General features: G+C 43.2%; 1 protein-coding gene across 3 annotated transcripts in view; it reads left to right on the top strand.

The window, feature by feature from the left end:
* The window catches only part of Nmo (serine/threonine-protein kinase nemo), a 132,812-nt gene that overhangs the window by 40,833 nt on the left and 78,723 nt on the right, over positions 1-13,256 (top strand). The window contains exon 1 of one of the 3 annotated variants that reach the window (XM_077417234.1): positions 2,943-3,036. The exons of the other annotated variants lie outside the window; for them this stretch is intronic. Within the exon in view, the coding sequence (XP_077273360.1) occupies positions 2,972-3,036 (65 nt within the window). The 5' untranslated portion in view covers positions 2,943-2,971. Of the gene's footprint in view, positions 1-2,942; positions 3,037-13,256 lie in introns of those variants that run through there. 3 annotated transcript variants of the gene reach the window in all.

Genomic DNA, 13,256 nt, shown 5'->3' with positions numbered 1-13,256 from the left:
GGCGGTGTAGAATTTTTTCGAACAACTTAGAGAGTTCGCACAGATTAGCAATAGGCTTCGTGTCCGAAGGAGAAGCGGGAGATTTAACTTTGGAGAGCGGTCGAAGTATGGCTCGCTTCCACAAAGACGGGAAGTGACTGAAATTCAGACAACAATTAAAAAATGTCGTAAGGAGATTGCCAATCCGGGGCAGGGCTAAGGCTATGGCGTATAGAGGTAATTGATCATAACCCGAAACAAGGGAAACAGAAGAAGCGGAGACAAAGGAGCTAAGGTCCTCAAAGGTGATCTGAGAAAAACTGAAAAGTGGTGCGTCAGGTACTATGGAAGAAATGATGTCAGAAAATTGAGAAAGTGTACAAGAAGGAAAGCAGTTGGAGATAGAGGCGTAATGGACATTTAAAATATCACGAGAAAAAAAATTGAGCGGAGAAGATAGAGGAGACTCAATGAGCCCAAGACTGGCAAGCTCACGCCATAACCTGGATGGATCAGAAATAGCAGTCAATCTCTCCATGTGATAGCGCTCCCTGGCCCTTCTCAAGTCGTCTGTGAGATCATTTCTATATTGCCTATAGTTGGTCAGTAAGCCAAGGCGCAGCTGGGCGAGTAACACGAAAAGTGCGGATGGGCGCATACTGATTAAGACAGGACGTGACGTCGTCAGTCAAGGTATTTAAGATGTCATCCAAGTCAGGCCCATTAAGACTCTTATGGCTGAAGTCCTCGGCGAAAGATAAGGACAACGTAGAGGCGAGAGTCTCGACGAATCCCGCCCCATCGAAATCCCTGTAGCTGCGTCGAACTAAAGTACGATTCGAAGCAGATGGAACCACAAACGTGTACTTTAGCTCAATCAGGTCGTGACCGTTAATGAAAGGCGCATCCGATTTACGAAACGATAGGACTTTATCAAGGCTATCGACTATAAAAACGTCCAACCACGAGTCAGAAGAGCGAGTGTGAAAAGTCGATTGCGAATCGACAATGCTGAGCGACAACTGTGAGACCATGTCTTTAAGGTGATCAGAATCGTAAGATGAAGCGAGAAGATTACAGTTAAGATCACCTGAAATGATAATATTTTTATAGTTATGCATGAATGTAGTGAGAGCTTCAACATATTTACAGAAGTTTTTTCCCTTAGGTCTACGGTACATTGACGTGAACAAGAGAGGCTCACAATCGTCGCCCCGAATATCCAGAACAAGAAATTCAGGCTCATTCGAGAAGACGAGAGGAGACGACACGAGAACACGCGCTCGCAGCGAGTCGTGGATGTAGCAAGCGACACTCCCTCCCTCCCTGCCATCCCTATCAGCACGCAACAAATAATATCCAGGAATGCGAACTAGATCATCGGAGATGTGAGAGTGAAGCCAGGTTTTAGTAATCGAGATAATATGAAAGAAGTTCAGTGCAATGAAGGCCTGGATTGACTCCAAGTGGGCAGGAAGGGAGCAGGCATTAAAGCAAGCAATGCTGAGGCGATCACGCGAAACAAGAGGATCCACATCTGCCGCAACAGATCACTGAAGCTCCGCAAGATCGGCCTCAGAATCAATAGAAATAGGGGGTTGACCTTGAGCCTTACGGACGAAGATGCGACCATCTCTGGTCTAGACATGCTTATAAGAGAATTGCTTAGCCCTGGCTCGCGCCCGACGCAACAAGTTGTACGTTTGTGCTGGAAGCAGTTCATTTATGTAAATGCTACCGGGAAAGCCCCCCGAGAACACATCGCCCACCGCAAGCCGGCGCTTACCACGGGCGGCCCGGATGATGTGGTCGCGGATCTCGCGCGACTTAAGCGCTACAATTAAGGATCGCGTCCGATTAGCAGGACGGTTCTGCTCAAGGGCCAGACACGATCCCGACGCATCACCCAGCGACACAGACACTCCACGCCCAGCCACGTCACACGTCTCCAAAACATCCGAGATCAAGCGAGGCACCCCGAGCGCATGAAAAACACCGGTTACTAATTTATCGGCCGTTAAGGTTAGAGAGTGAGGAATGCCCGAGACGATAATGTCGGACGTTCGGGGGACACGCGACGCAGCAGTCAGGGCGGCGTCAACACCCTGAGAGCCAAGGAGCACAGAGCTCCGAGCCTCCAACGCAGCGATCCTATCACCGTGACCCGCGACGAGTTTGATGACGTCAGGAAGCTGATTAAGCTTATCTGCAAAATCAGCATTTACCGCCTCCTGACAAGTTATAAATGCGGAGATTTTCTTGTCCGACTTCTCGAACGCGGCGTCAAGCCTGTCAGCAAACCTCTTGTCCAACTCATCCATCCTGGCTAAAATAGATCGAAGCATCGCATTGGTGGTAAGAGATTGGGCGCCAGGGGGAGGAACTCCATCCACAAGCGGCGACAAGACAGCATTCTTGCAATCGCCGACACGAGGCGCATGAGAGTCGATGGGTAGCGGCGGCATGGTCGGTAATCGAGCCAAGCAGCACGCACTGGCTGATTTCGTGTTAAGATACGTTTTGACGCAACCAGGGTGAAAGTCCCTGGTGCATTCACTGCAAGAGACGAACTGCCCAGCAATTGACTTCGAGCATCTGCTGCATGTTTGTTTGCGCTGCATGGCACACAACACGATGATATCTCACAGTTGGCAATAAGAAGCGACCAATCAGGCGAGGGCAAGGCAGTCCACGCCAACAAGGATCGCGGCGGAGACACACAACACGCTATACTGCGAGTTCACAGTCGGTATCACGAAGCAACCAATCAGGCGAGGGCAAGGCAGTCCACGCCAACAAGGATCGCGGCGGAGACACACAACACGCTATACTGCGAGTTCACAGTCGGTATCACAAAGCAACCAATCAGGCGCGGGCAAGGCAGTCTACGCTAGCCAGGGCAGGCACACACCGCACAGACGCACCGAATAGAGAGCAGACAGGCAACCCAAAAGCAGTGAGGTGTAGAAAGAGCAGACCAGGAAGCAGGCACATGCGCAACGGGTGGACGCCCCGGCTCGGGCAAGACCAAGATTCCACGACGATACCAGAAGTGAGGTTAGGATGACCAAAGAGATTTGACCCAAAAATGCTAGGAACTGGGAGACAATCTCACAGAAAATGAGGCTCACTTGCGTCAAGCAACGAAAGACTTGCAAGAATCTGCAAAAAAATAGTCCGAAGGCAATTAACGGCAGCAGAAATGTTAGCTTGAAACAGGAGCGAGAAAATCAGACCACCGCCAATACTCACACGGAGAGAGAGACAGAGAGAGAGAGAGGGGGAGGGAGGGAGGGAGGGAGGGAGGGAGGGAGGGAGAGAGAGAGGGGGGAGAGAGAGAGAGAGAGAGAGAGAGAGAGAGAGAGAGAGAGAGAGAGAGAGAGAGAGAGAGAGAGAGATCGTTAAACGTTTCGCCCAAGCAGCTTACGTGAGTGCAACGCTAATGTAATTAGCGAAACGCGCCGGTAATTGCATTGCTTCACGTACATGTATGCTGCCTGCGTGTATGAGTGTATTATATACGCATATATATGCGCTTAATAACTAAATATATACTATAACACGGCGGTTTCGTTCGACAATATTATCGACTCTTGATTGACGTCAATAATAGTTAGACACCGGTTGTGTTTTATATATCAGGAATTGAGAGTATAACTATGTTCAATGTGCAACTAACGGGAATTTCAGAGTCAATTCATGAAAGTTTTAAAAAAGTGCATATTTGAATATTAATTTGAAAATCTACAAATTAATAAATAAAGTCATAAAGGCAAATGAGAGCCGTTTCGCTCGATGGACGGGCGACAATAACAACAAAATTATAAAATTATTATACAAATTAAAAAAAATGACATTACTGATGCAGCTTCTGCTTTGTACATGTGTTGTTATATATTTTCGTATATCTATCTATTTACATTGAGTACGAATTATAACTGGATTTGAAAGTAACAGTACCTGAAATAATAATATCAAATTTTATTATTCATATGTGCTTGAATATTCATTAGACATTTATATTTTAATGTTTACCTGATAATATTGCCAAATTAACAAAATATACTTATAATAATATAATATAAAGTTCTATTATGAACGTCGTTACATTAAAGTACTATTATGCGCTTTTGGAAAAGTCCTTCACGATAGTCGTTGGAGATTTTTGCGGATAAAAGCAATCCGTCTAAAGTGAAATTTACGTGAATTCTGGAAAACTGGGACACTATATCTCAACGAATCCCGTCAAAGTCCATTCCGATTCCGCTTTATTTTCAGCACCCCGAATTTTATCGACTTTAACGCGATAACGCGAATTCCTCTCTCTCTTTCTCTCTCGCTCTCTCTGTCTCTCTGTTTGTTTGTCGAAACATGTGAAATTTTCACGCTTGCTTTGGTCGATTTGCCCGAATCGCTACAAAATGATGAATGAAACATAGGCTGTCTGGAAGAAATACCGAGCTTTCGTTCTTTCTTTTCGTTGCTTGAACTTCGAAGGATTTTCTTTTTTGCTGAAGATCGGATTATCGCGACGCTACGAAATTATTGATTTACAAAACTGAATTGTTTTTCCGACCGTATTGTGACATCGTATTACGATATCTTTAGCCGTGAGACGTAATAAATCAAATCAAGGTCAATATGAGACTGCAAACACAGATATTTGTGCGATATGTGATTATAATTATATTTTTTATTACTTGCAAAACTCTGTTTGAATTGCACTAGAACTTTCGATTCCTTCAGTCAACAACGAAACGTGAACTGATCTCGAGCAAAACAGCGGAGCTTCTCTTTCTAAATATTTTATACTATTTAACAATTTGAATTTATAATTTATAATTTTAATAATTAAATCACAGTAGATAGAAGAACTGTCAAAACTTTAGCAAATTTGGTATTAAATTTGAATCTCTTAAAAACGTAAAAAAGGAAGTTTTATTTTTTCTGCGTTTAAATAAATGCATAAGTTGAGATTTGCTAATTTCAAAATATGCGGTAATGAAAAACATGTGTGAAATTACAATTTATAATACGTAGAAAACTGAGATGCGTTTTTCTTCCGCAAAGAAACCCGTCCAAGATTTATCGAAAAATCTCGCAATTCCAATCGTCATCGTCAGCGGACAGATATAATTCATATAATCCTTCATTGTCGTGCAAGGCACTTGCCCTAAATCGCGTATACCAAATCCAAATTTCCTTGAGAAATCGGGGCAAACATCTTAAACTTTAATAAGGAATTCTATTTGAGGGGCGTCGTCTCTCGCGATGATTTGAGATTCCGTCGAGGAGCGACGACGACGATGACGACATTCTCGCGACCCGTTTCGTCGGATACTTGATTTTCAAGAATTCGGCCCCCTCATATCCATCAGCGGGAAATATACTTATACACTCGCCGGTTGTGTTCGGAAACCCCCTTGTTTCGCGCGAACTTTGCCGCCGCGCGCCGCCGCGCCGCTTCCTTATCTGGATGTTGCCGCAACTTTGACGCGCGCGGATGTAGGTCGTTCGTGACCGAGATTACGTACGGAATGAAATTTCTTCGAGCGACGACGACTCCGAGCTACTCGCGCGCTCGATAATGCTCTAAAAACAAACCTAAGCGACAGCGACGGACGCCTCGTTACGTTCTCAAAGGGAGAAGCCGATGAGATACGCGGAGAGCGGCCGCTGGACTAGTCTCGAGTCTCGAAGCCGGGTCGAGATTGCAGAACTTGTTGCAAGTTATAATTCATAGTTTTGTAAAATTATCTTGTATACATTATAATTTGTAGTTTCTTAAAAAAAAGAAAATTATAAAACAGCTTTTTCTAGAAAAGTACAAGTATCGTCTATAAATATTATAATTTACGTACTATGTATGGATATTACGTTAAATACTTACAGCATGTAAAGAGGCAATAATCTATATGAAAAAAGTGTACTTGTTAAGGAAAAACTTGGCGTTAGGTGAAAAAGCTAGTTATATCGTTGCAAACACCGTCATGCACAAACGCACGTAGACACACGCGTGCCAGAACGCCTAGCCTGCTGGGAACAGTCCTTTTGAAGGAGTCGAGTGCCTTGTGGAGGTTCTTTTTTTCCCTTTCTTTTTTCGTCGGCGCGATCCCATTTGAATTTTGAACTTTGTTCGAGGTAATTGGAGCGCGAAACCCGATAAGGACGATTTGAAATACGTACCGTGCGCAAATTTCAAATACCCCCGTACACTCGAACGTTAATTAACATTTTTCATCGGACAACAACGCGAGAGTACTCGCGACGACGCGGTAAACTATGTTATGTCGCAATTGGAATCCTCCGGGGATACCGGATTGTTATCAAATTTGAATATAGGCCAGATTGTTATTGATGGTTATAGACTCTGTGCTTGCTATAACGGGTGACCGGACTAAAAGGCGCGACGCGAGCTTCACCCAATTAGAATTCTGTCGGAGTAGGAGGGAAATTTAACGTTAATTAGTTTTTTTATTTACGCTAATAAGGTATATATATATATATATATATATATATATATATACGTTAATTATTCGCGCCGTCGAAGAAACTAACGAGTCGAGATAGCGCGGCGATCTCGAGGTCGATTTGCGTGGAATATACCGGGGTGACGAGAGAAAAAAGAAGAGAGAACACGGACGGGGTGCCGAAAATGGGGAAAAAAAAGAAGAGCGGCCGCGAGCCGAATTGATAACCCATTTCCGGCTGTTGAAAAGCGAGCGGGAACGAGGAGGGGACAGGATTGGGGGTACCGATAGATGCCAATATCGATTTATATGCGTGCGGAGAAGACGACCGCGGGAGAAGGCAAAAGTTTGTTCAGGATTGCCAGGGATGAATATTTATGATCGCACGAGCCGGGCGGCCGGGCGAAAGCGGCTGGCGGAAAGACGCGCGCGGCTGTGTAAAAAACGGCGGCTGAGTTTCGGGTCCAGGTAATCTGAAGAAACGGGATATTTAGTGCGCTCTAATTTACGACACCCGGTATTTACACGCAAAAATGTATCGCCATGTTATTAGACCGAATACATTTTTAAATGCATGAGTAATGAAATCAAATTACGTACGAAATTTCACTGCACTTTATCTTTTATGTATTTGGCAATCTTACGCAATTAATACACATATTTGTGCACGGATAAATACTTGGTTTTTCATCTTCAAAATGTATCCAGTTAAAAATATTCATTTGCGGGGAGATGTAATACGAGAGATTTGTGAATACGAATTTGTTTGTTCACGGCGATCGTTTAAGATGTTTTTCGGTATTTCCCTGATAAAGTTATAAAAATTGGAAAATTGCACAATATTGTTTTATCGCAACACCCGATAGATATGGTCCTGGATAAATCGACTGATTTATGGACGCGTCATTGTCCGGTGTCGTTGCAGCTTTGTAATAGGATTGCTTTATCAAATCATTCGAATCGTGAGCCCCGAATAATGCATCACCCATTAAACGATATAATTTCGCGACCGGTATAATTTCCCAGTATAAGATTGCAATTAGGGAGATTTTGATTGTGACGAAGCGAAATCAACATCTGACAAAATTACTATTGTCATTAGGAAAGGCCTCTCGATGGAAGAAACAAACGCGTGAATAAAATTACAAGATTATCAATTTATTCAAATAATATCGCCCGGTTGCTGATCGTCGAATTTTGACAAAGCATGGAACGGAAATCGAGCTATTATTATCTTTCAATAAGACTTTGGCAGACTCGAAAGACGCGAGAAAGGGGACGACGGGTGATTCGCGCAGGTGTCTGTCGGACAGCTCGCCGGAGTCCGCCAGGTTCAGCTCGGGTGTTAAATAATCCCGCGCGCATTGTCGGTTTCTCCTTCATCGCATTTCGCCTCGAGCGACTCGCGGCAGCCTCCTCCCGAGGCGACCTGGACCAGCCGCGGCGATACCCGTCTCCCGGGTACCAGATCTGGCATCGGCCTGGGCACGAGAGAGACAGAGACGGAGCGAGAGAGAGAGAGTGCACGAAGGTCTCCCGGTCGTGAAACAGGTCCGTTCTGTTCGGTTCTGTGCGCAGCTTAGGTCTTTGTCTCGCGGCGCGTTCTTCGATCGCGCGCACGATCGACGACAAGTGTTACAGTAGATATTTTAGTTTTCTACCGACCTTTCTCAGCCTTTACGGCCGGCACTCTCTTCTGGGAATCGCATTCTTTGAGAATCAACGGCAATTTATAAGCCCAATTGTTCAATCACGCGACAAAGTGTTTGCTTTTGTAGGCTCTAATTAGAGAAGTTAATTTTGTATCGTATTTCGTACATGAAAACCGATGATTGAAAGACCTCGGAGAGAACACAGCTTTTTAATTAATCACTTTTCCGATTTTTGTGATTAATTTCCATTCCGAAAGATTGACATTATTTAGCGAAAAAATCATCAGCCACGAAAACAAATTTTGCTAAACTGGATGTTGAACTACCAGCCGGGGGAACAGTACTCGCAGATGGTTGCGCGATTCTAATCGGGACAAAAGTTGCGTGGAAAAAAGATGAAAAAAAGGAGGTAAAATTGTGCAACGGCTGACGTGCGACGCGGCGGTTGAAAGTTAAATAAAGAGTACGCCGAAGTGCGCCAATTGCGAAAATATAATGAAAGTGGATTAACGAGGCACGGGGGAGCGGGAGTGGCAGCACCCCTTTACTCGTGCACGTATGTACCGGCGGACAGACACACGCACACCCGTCTACCCTGCCTCCCTTCCCCTCCCACGTACATCCGTCGCAACATTGCAGCTGTTGTAGCGCAGATGGCCGAGTATCTTTGTCCTCCCTGTCGTCGTCGGCCGACACGTGTGCATGCGTTCGTCCATGCACATGCAACCGCGCCGCGCACATTCAGGCGATATCGAGGTTTCGCGTGACGTCGTTCGTCATAGAAGAAAAACGATGCAAATCGCTAAGAAAATCCGATGTCACCTCGTCATTTATGGGATCACCAGATTTTCTTTACGCCCTCTTACCCCTTTTCCGCGAAGAGATCTATTTCGCTTCGGTATAATTTGACAAAAAGAGGGGATCATTAAAATATTAATCGAAGACTCCCAGAGATCGGAGTTTCTCGGCATGAAGGAGCTAGAAAGCCCGAAAGAGTCCGTGATCTAAAACGGATCGTTTACAAGCTTGTTAGTTGTCTTGATTTGATTCCATTTAATTAATTCGATGGGTTGAAGGAGATATTGGTTTAATCAGCTAATTAGCGCGCGATCGACTTGGACATGCTAAAATACTCGGCACATTAATATACAAATTTTTCAAGTTAATCAGCTACACATTGCGGATCGTTGTTACGTTAATAATTCCGACGTGATCACAAAACGGTCTTTTGAATAATTATCCGTATCGATCTCTTTGAGCGTTACTCTCAAAGTGTTACTTCGAGAGCTTGTCGCTACTCGAGTTGGAAATTCTCGATCCTTCAGAGGAGTTCAAAGGAAAAGACGACCAATCAACCCATCCGATCCGATCCGTTTGGTCGGTCCGGCTTGTCGCGGAAGCTGGTCAATTGTTTTGCGAACTAATTTCAGGGTTCGACGCTGATGGAACCGCACGGAGATTCGGAGCCGAATACCGCAAAACGAACTACCATTGTCAGATCATTTTAGATTTAGTCGATGTAGGTATGTGATAAACATATATCGTTGTTGATATGTTGATGCGCGATAATATTTTAAATTTTTGTAGGCGTGATTTTTTTTTAAATTTTAGAAAACCGCCTCATTTGTCTGAGATTAAATACCTCATCGATTTATTAATAATTCGATTTGCCGTAAATAACACCGGTTGTTACTGAATTGCGAAAGTGGCTCTTAATAATATAGTAAGAGAAACTTAATAAGTTGCATTTCAACAAAACGAGATTTCGAGGCTCGTTCCTAGATTTATTTTTAGGAGCTCTCCGAAGTTAAGTTAATTAAGGAAGTTACTGTGGCGCAAGTCGCTTAAGTGCTCAGTCTACTTTTCATTAAATTAATGAAAATGTACAAACTGACCTTTTAATTACCCACTTACTTCAGAATTGCCATGTTTAATTGGCACATAAAAAAAGAAAAATGTACATTATACGTTTAGATATATCTTTACGTTTATTTGTATACAAGCTCGTATAAATGTACAGCCTTTTCACGCTACGCATGATGACGTTTTCACTCCCGACTGCTGCCAACCGCAGGTTGGCAAAGACGAGGGAGTATGCGTTTCACCGAGGTCGAATCGTTGTTGTTTCAATTTATTTCGCTCTGCATGCCTACTCAAAATAACAGTTATCCAGTTTCAGCAACTTTTCGATTGTCATTTCGTACATCCCATCTTTCAGTCAATCACGCACGCTTGAAATGGCTGATAGCTTCACGGAGATAAGAGACAGGAATAAAAGAATCTTTCGCGACGGAGCGACAGATTTTTTTCGTTCCGACTTAGGGTCTCGCAGCTCGCAGATCGGTTCGCCGCTCATTTATGCGTGCCGTTGACCCCGACACGTGGGCTCCCACGATTCTGACATCTCCTCCTCGCGCGCGGCGCCCCAAGAAAGCCTCCATTAGCAAAGGTTATCGGGTCGACCTCGAATCCTATCGATTGCGCCAACGCTGTAAAATATACAACGCAGCGCGCTCGCGCGCGCTACTTTCTGGGCCCTGATTCTGTAACTCTTAAAACGACGGTGTCGTTATCGTTTATATTGCCGTTGCGCAGGTACAATATAGGTAAAAGAGCTGTGTCGAGAGAGAGAGAGAGAGAGAGAGAGAGAGAGAGAGAGGCCCCCGTCTTTTTCTGGAATTCTATTTTGGGAACAATAGATAGTTTCGAAGCCGAAAACGAGCTTAGGGTTCAAAAGGTTGATTCTTAACCCGAACACACACAACGTTCGCTCTGCATATAATGAAAATGGAACGTTATCGCTTCCTATCACGATCGTACGACGTGATAACGACCTCTTGGGCATAAATATTATTTTTTTATATACTTGGTATGTGCCGAGAGTCGTGCGTATTATTTAATAAATTAGCGATCGAGTTACCCCTGTCTCTTTTAAAATTGATTTCTAATTGATTGACTGATTAAAGTAAATCCCTCGACTCAAAACGTATAACGACGAATATGGGAACGTATAACGACGCAAGGGAATAAAATATACAAATGTTACGTGTACGTGTGTCGCGAAATATTCATCGCGAAAGGGCAGAAGTTAAACGTGCGTGGCGAATTGCAGAGAAAAAGGCTCGCGACAAACATTAACTTTGCGTAAATGTTTGCCGATATGCGTGTCCGATTAAATTCGTTCGAGGATAGCGCGACGATGCATCTCGCAGGAGAGATTAAATTGTCTTTAATTTTTTAGTATAGCTACAATGTCGGACAGTAATGTTGTATATTTAACAACAACGCGTGCAACAACGGCGTGTGCGTGTGGTTTAAGTGGGGGAGGGGGGGAAGAGAGAAACGAAGCGTACAGAGATCAGTTATCTCTGCGCGGAGGGCTGCTATCCGGTTTCGTAAGGGCGCCGAGCGAAGCATGCAGGCGAATCATCTAGATATACCGGGCGTTCCATCCGGTTTTGCTCCACGGATCTTCTCCTCCTCCTCCTCCTCCTCCTCCTCTTTTTTCTCTGCCAGTTCCTCTCTTTTCTTTCGTCTTTCTTCTTCTCTTTCTCTCTCTGCCTCTTCGCGTCTCGTCCGTCGTTTTCCTCGGCGAGAGAGTTGCTGCGGAATGGAGACGAGCATGTTCCCGTAGCCGCAGTTTTCTTACCGGGGATCCTGGGTCACGTTTCGCCGTAGTTCGTCGAACCTCCCTTCTTTCCCCCTCTCTTTCTCTGTCTTTTTCTCTCTCCTCTCCTGAGGATATCAATTGATCCACTACCGGAAGCCGAGGATGGAAAATTGAAGCGGAAACGAGCCGTGAAACCCCGAAAATTCCTTCGCGCAAATTTTGGGAACGATTTAGGATATCGCAGAGAATCGACTCTGTTTAAATTCATTCTAATTGAAGAAATTTGAGGAAGATAGTGAAAAATTAGGAGAAGAATGTCAAGTGAGAAATGGAACTGACAAATTAAAAAATTAATGATGCTTCTTCAAACACAAAATACGAAAGCAATAAATGATATTAATAAAAGTAGAATAATAAAATGAGTAAAAAGATACAGGAGTTTTGGACAAAACATTTAAAATTTAATTAGTGAGGCTCTTTTCAAATATAAAAAAAGCAAGAAATAATATATATATATATATATATATATATATATATATATAAAGTAAATAAAATAGTAAAACTATTGAAGATATTTTACGACCTTTGGACACAATATTGTAATGATTCAGTTAATAATTAAAATTAGAATAATATCGTGTGTGAATTTATAGAAGTCAATTAATTAAAAAAACAAATTTCGGACAAGTAACCATGATGCTTTAAAAAACTACAAGGCAATAATTATGCCGTGAAACAAGATCTTTTTAATTTTAATTAATATACGGAAAGCTAGAAAATTTTGACTAACTGCCAAATGAATTAAGAGCATAGAAATGGTATTCATGTCGATGGTACGGAATAAAAACCGCGCATTTTCCACTCGCATATCTTTGCATATGATCAAAGCACACGCGACATATTACATTGAGAACTCCGCTGCGCGAACCGACTAACTTCAAGTCGGGAACCTATCACGGAATAATTACGCAAACGTTCTCTCTGTCTCGCGCAAAGTCCCACGATACGTCGTCTCGCAGTTTCCGTACGGAGAGCCGCGGTTTCTCCTTGTTAAATTTAAACTAGTTGGACGGAACTTTCGTCCGCGCGCTCGAGCTTGCAAGCGTAAATACCATCCCGGTATTTGTGCTAATTCGGAAGATCGATTCTAGCGAAACTGGCGAGAAAAAAATCTTCGCGTTTCGAGGATTTACATTTGCAAAAAGTATCTTTCGCCCAATTGCATAGTATGTAACTGCGATTTATAACAAAATTTGGAATAAGAAGATTTTAAAAGTGACAGCTTAAAGATTATAAGTTGAACGGTAGAAATAAACAATTATGAACATCTTGTCTTGCTACGATCAATATGAAATGCAATCTAATTTAAATTGGTTCAAACATAAATTTATTTACGATTAATTAATTTGGATCAATTAAAATATTAGATGGAACAGATTAAGAATTTGCGAAAAATGAATAAAAAACCGAAAGCAGCGTTCCGCGGGATATTTAGGTAAATATCTTATTTTAGGTAAAAGCAATTGCGAGAGGAATTCGAAGCTC

Source organism: Temnothorax americanus, unplaced genomic scaffold, assembly GCF_048541705.1.
Source record: "Temnothorax americanus isolate GAGA-0224 unplaced genomic scaffold, ASM4854170v1 Scaffold48, whole genome shotgun sequence".
Taxonomy (NCBI): domain Eukaryota; kingdom Metazoa; phylum Arthropoda; class Insecta; order Hymenoptera; family Formicidae; genus Temnothorax; species Temnothorax americanus.
The sequence above is the reverse complement of the archived record's forward strand: the minus strand, read 5'-3'. Positions and strand labels throughout refer to the sequence as shown.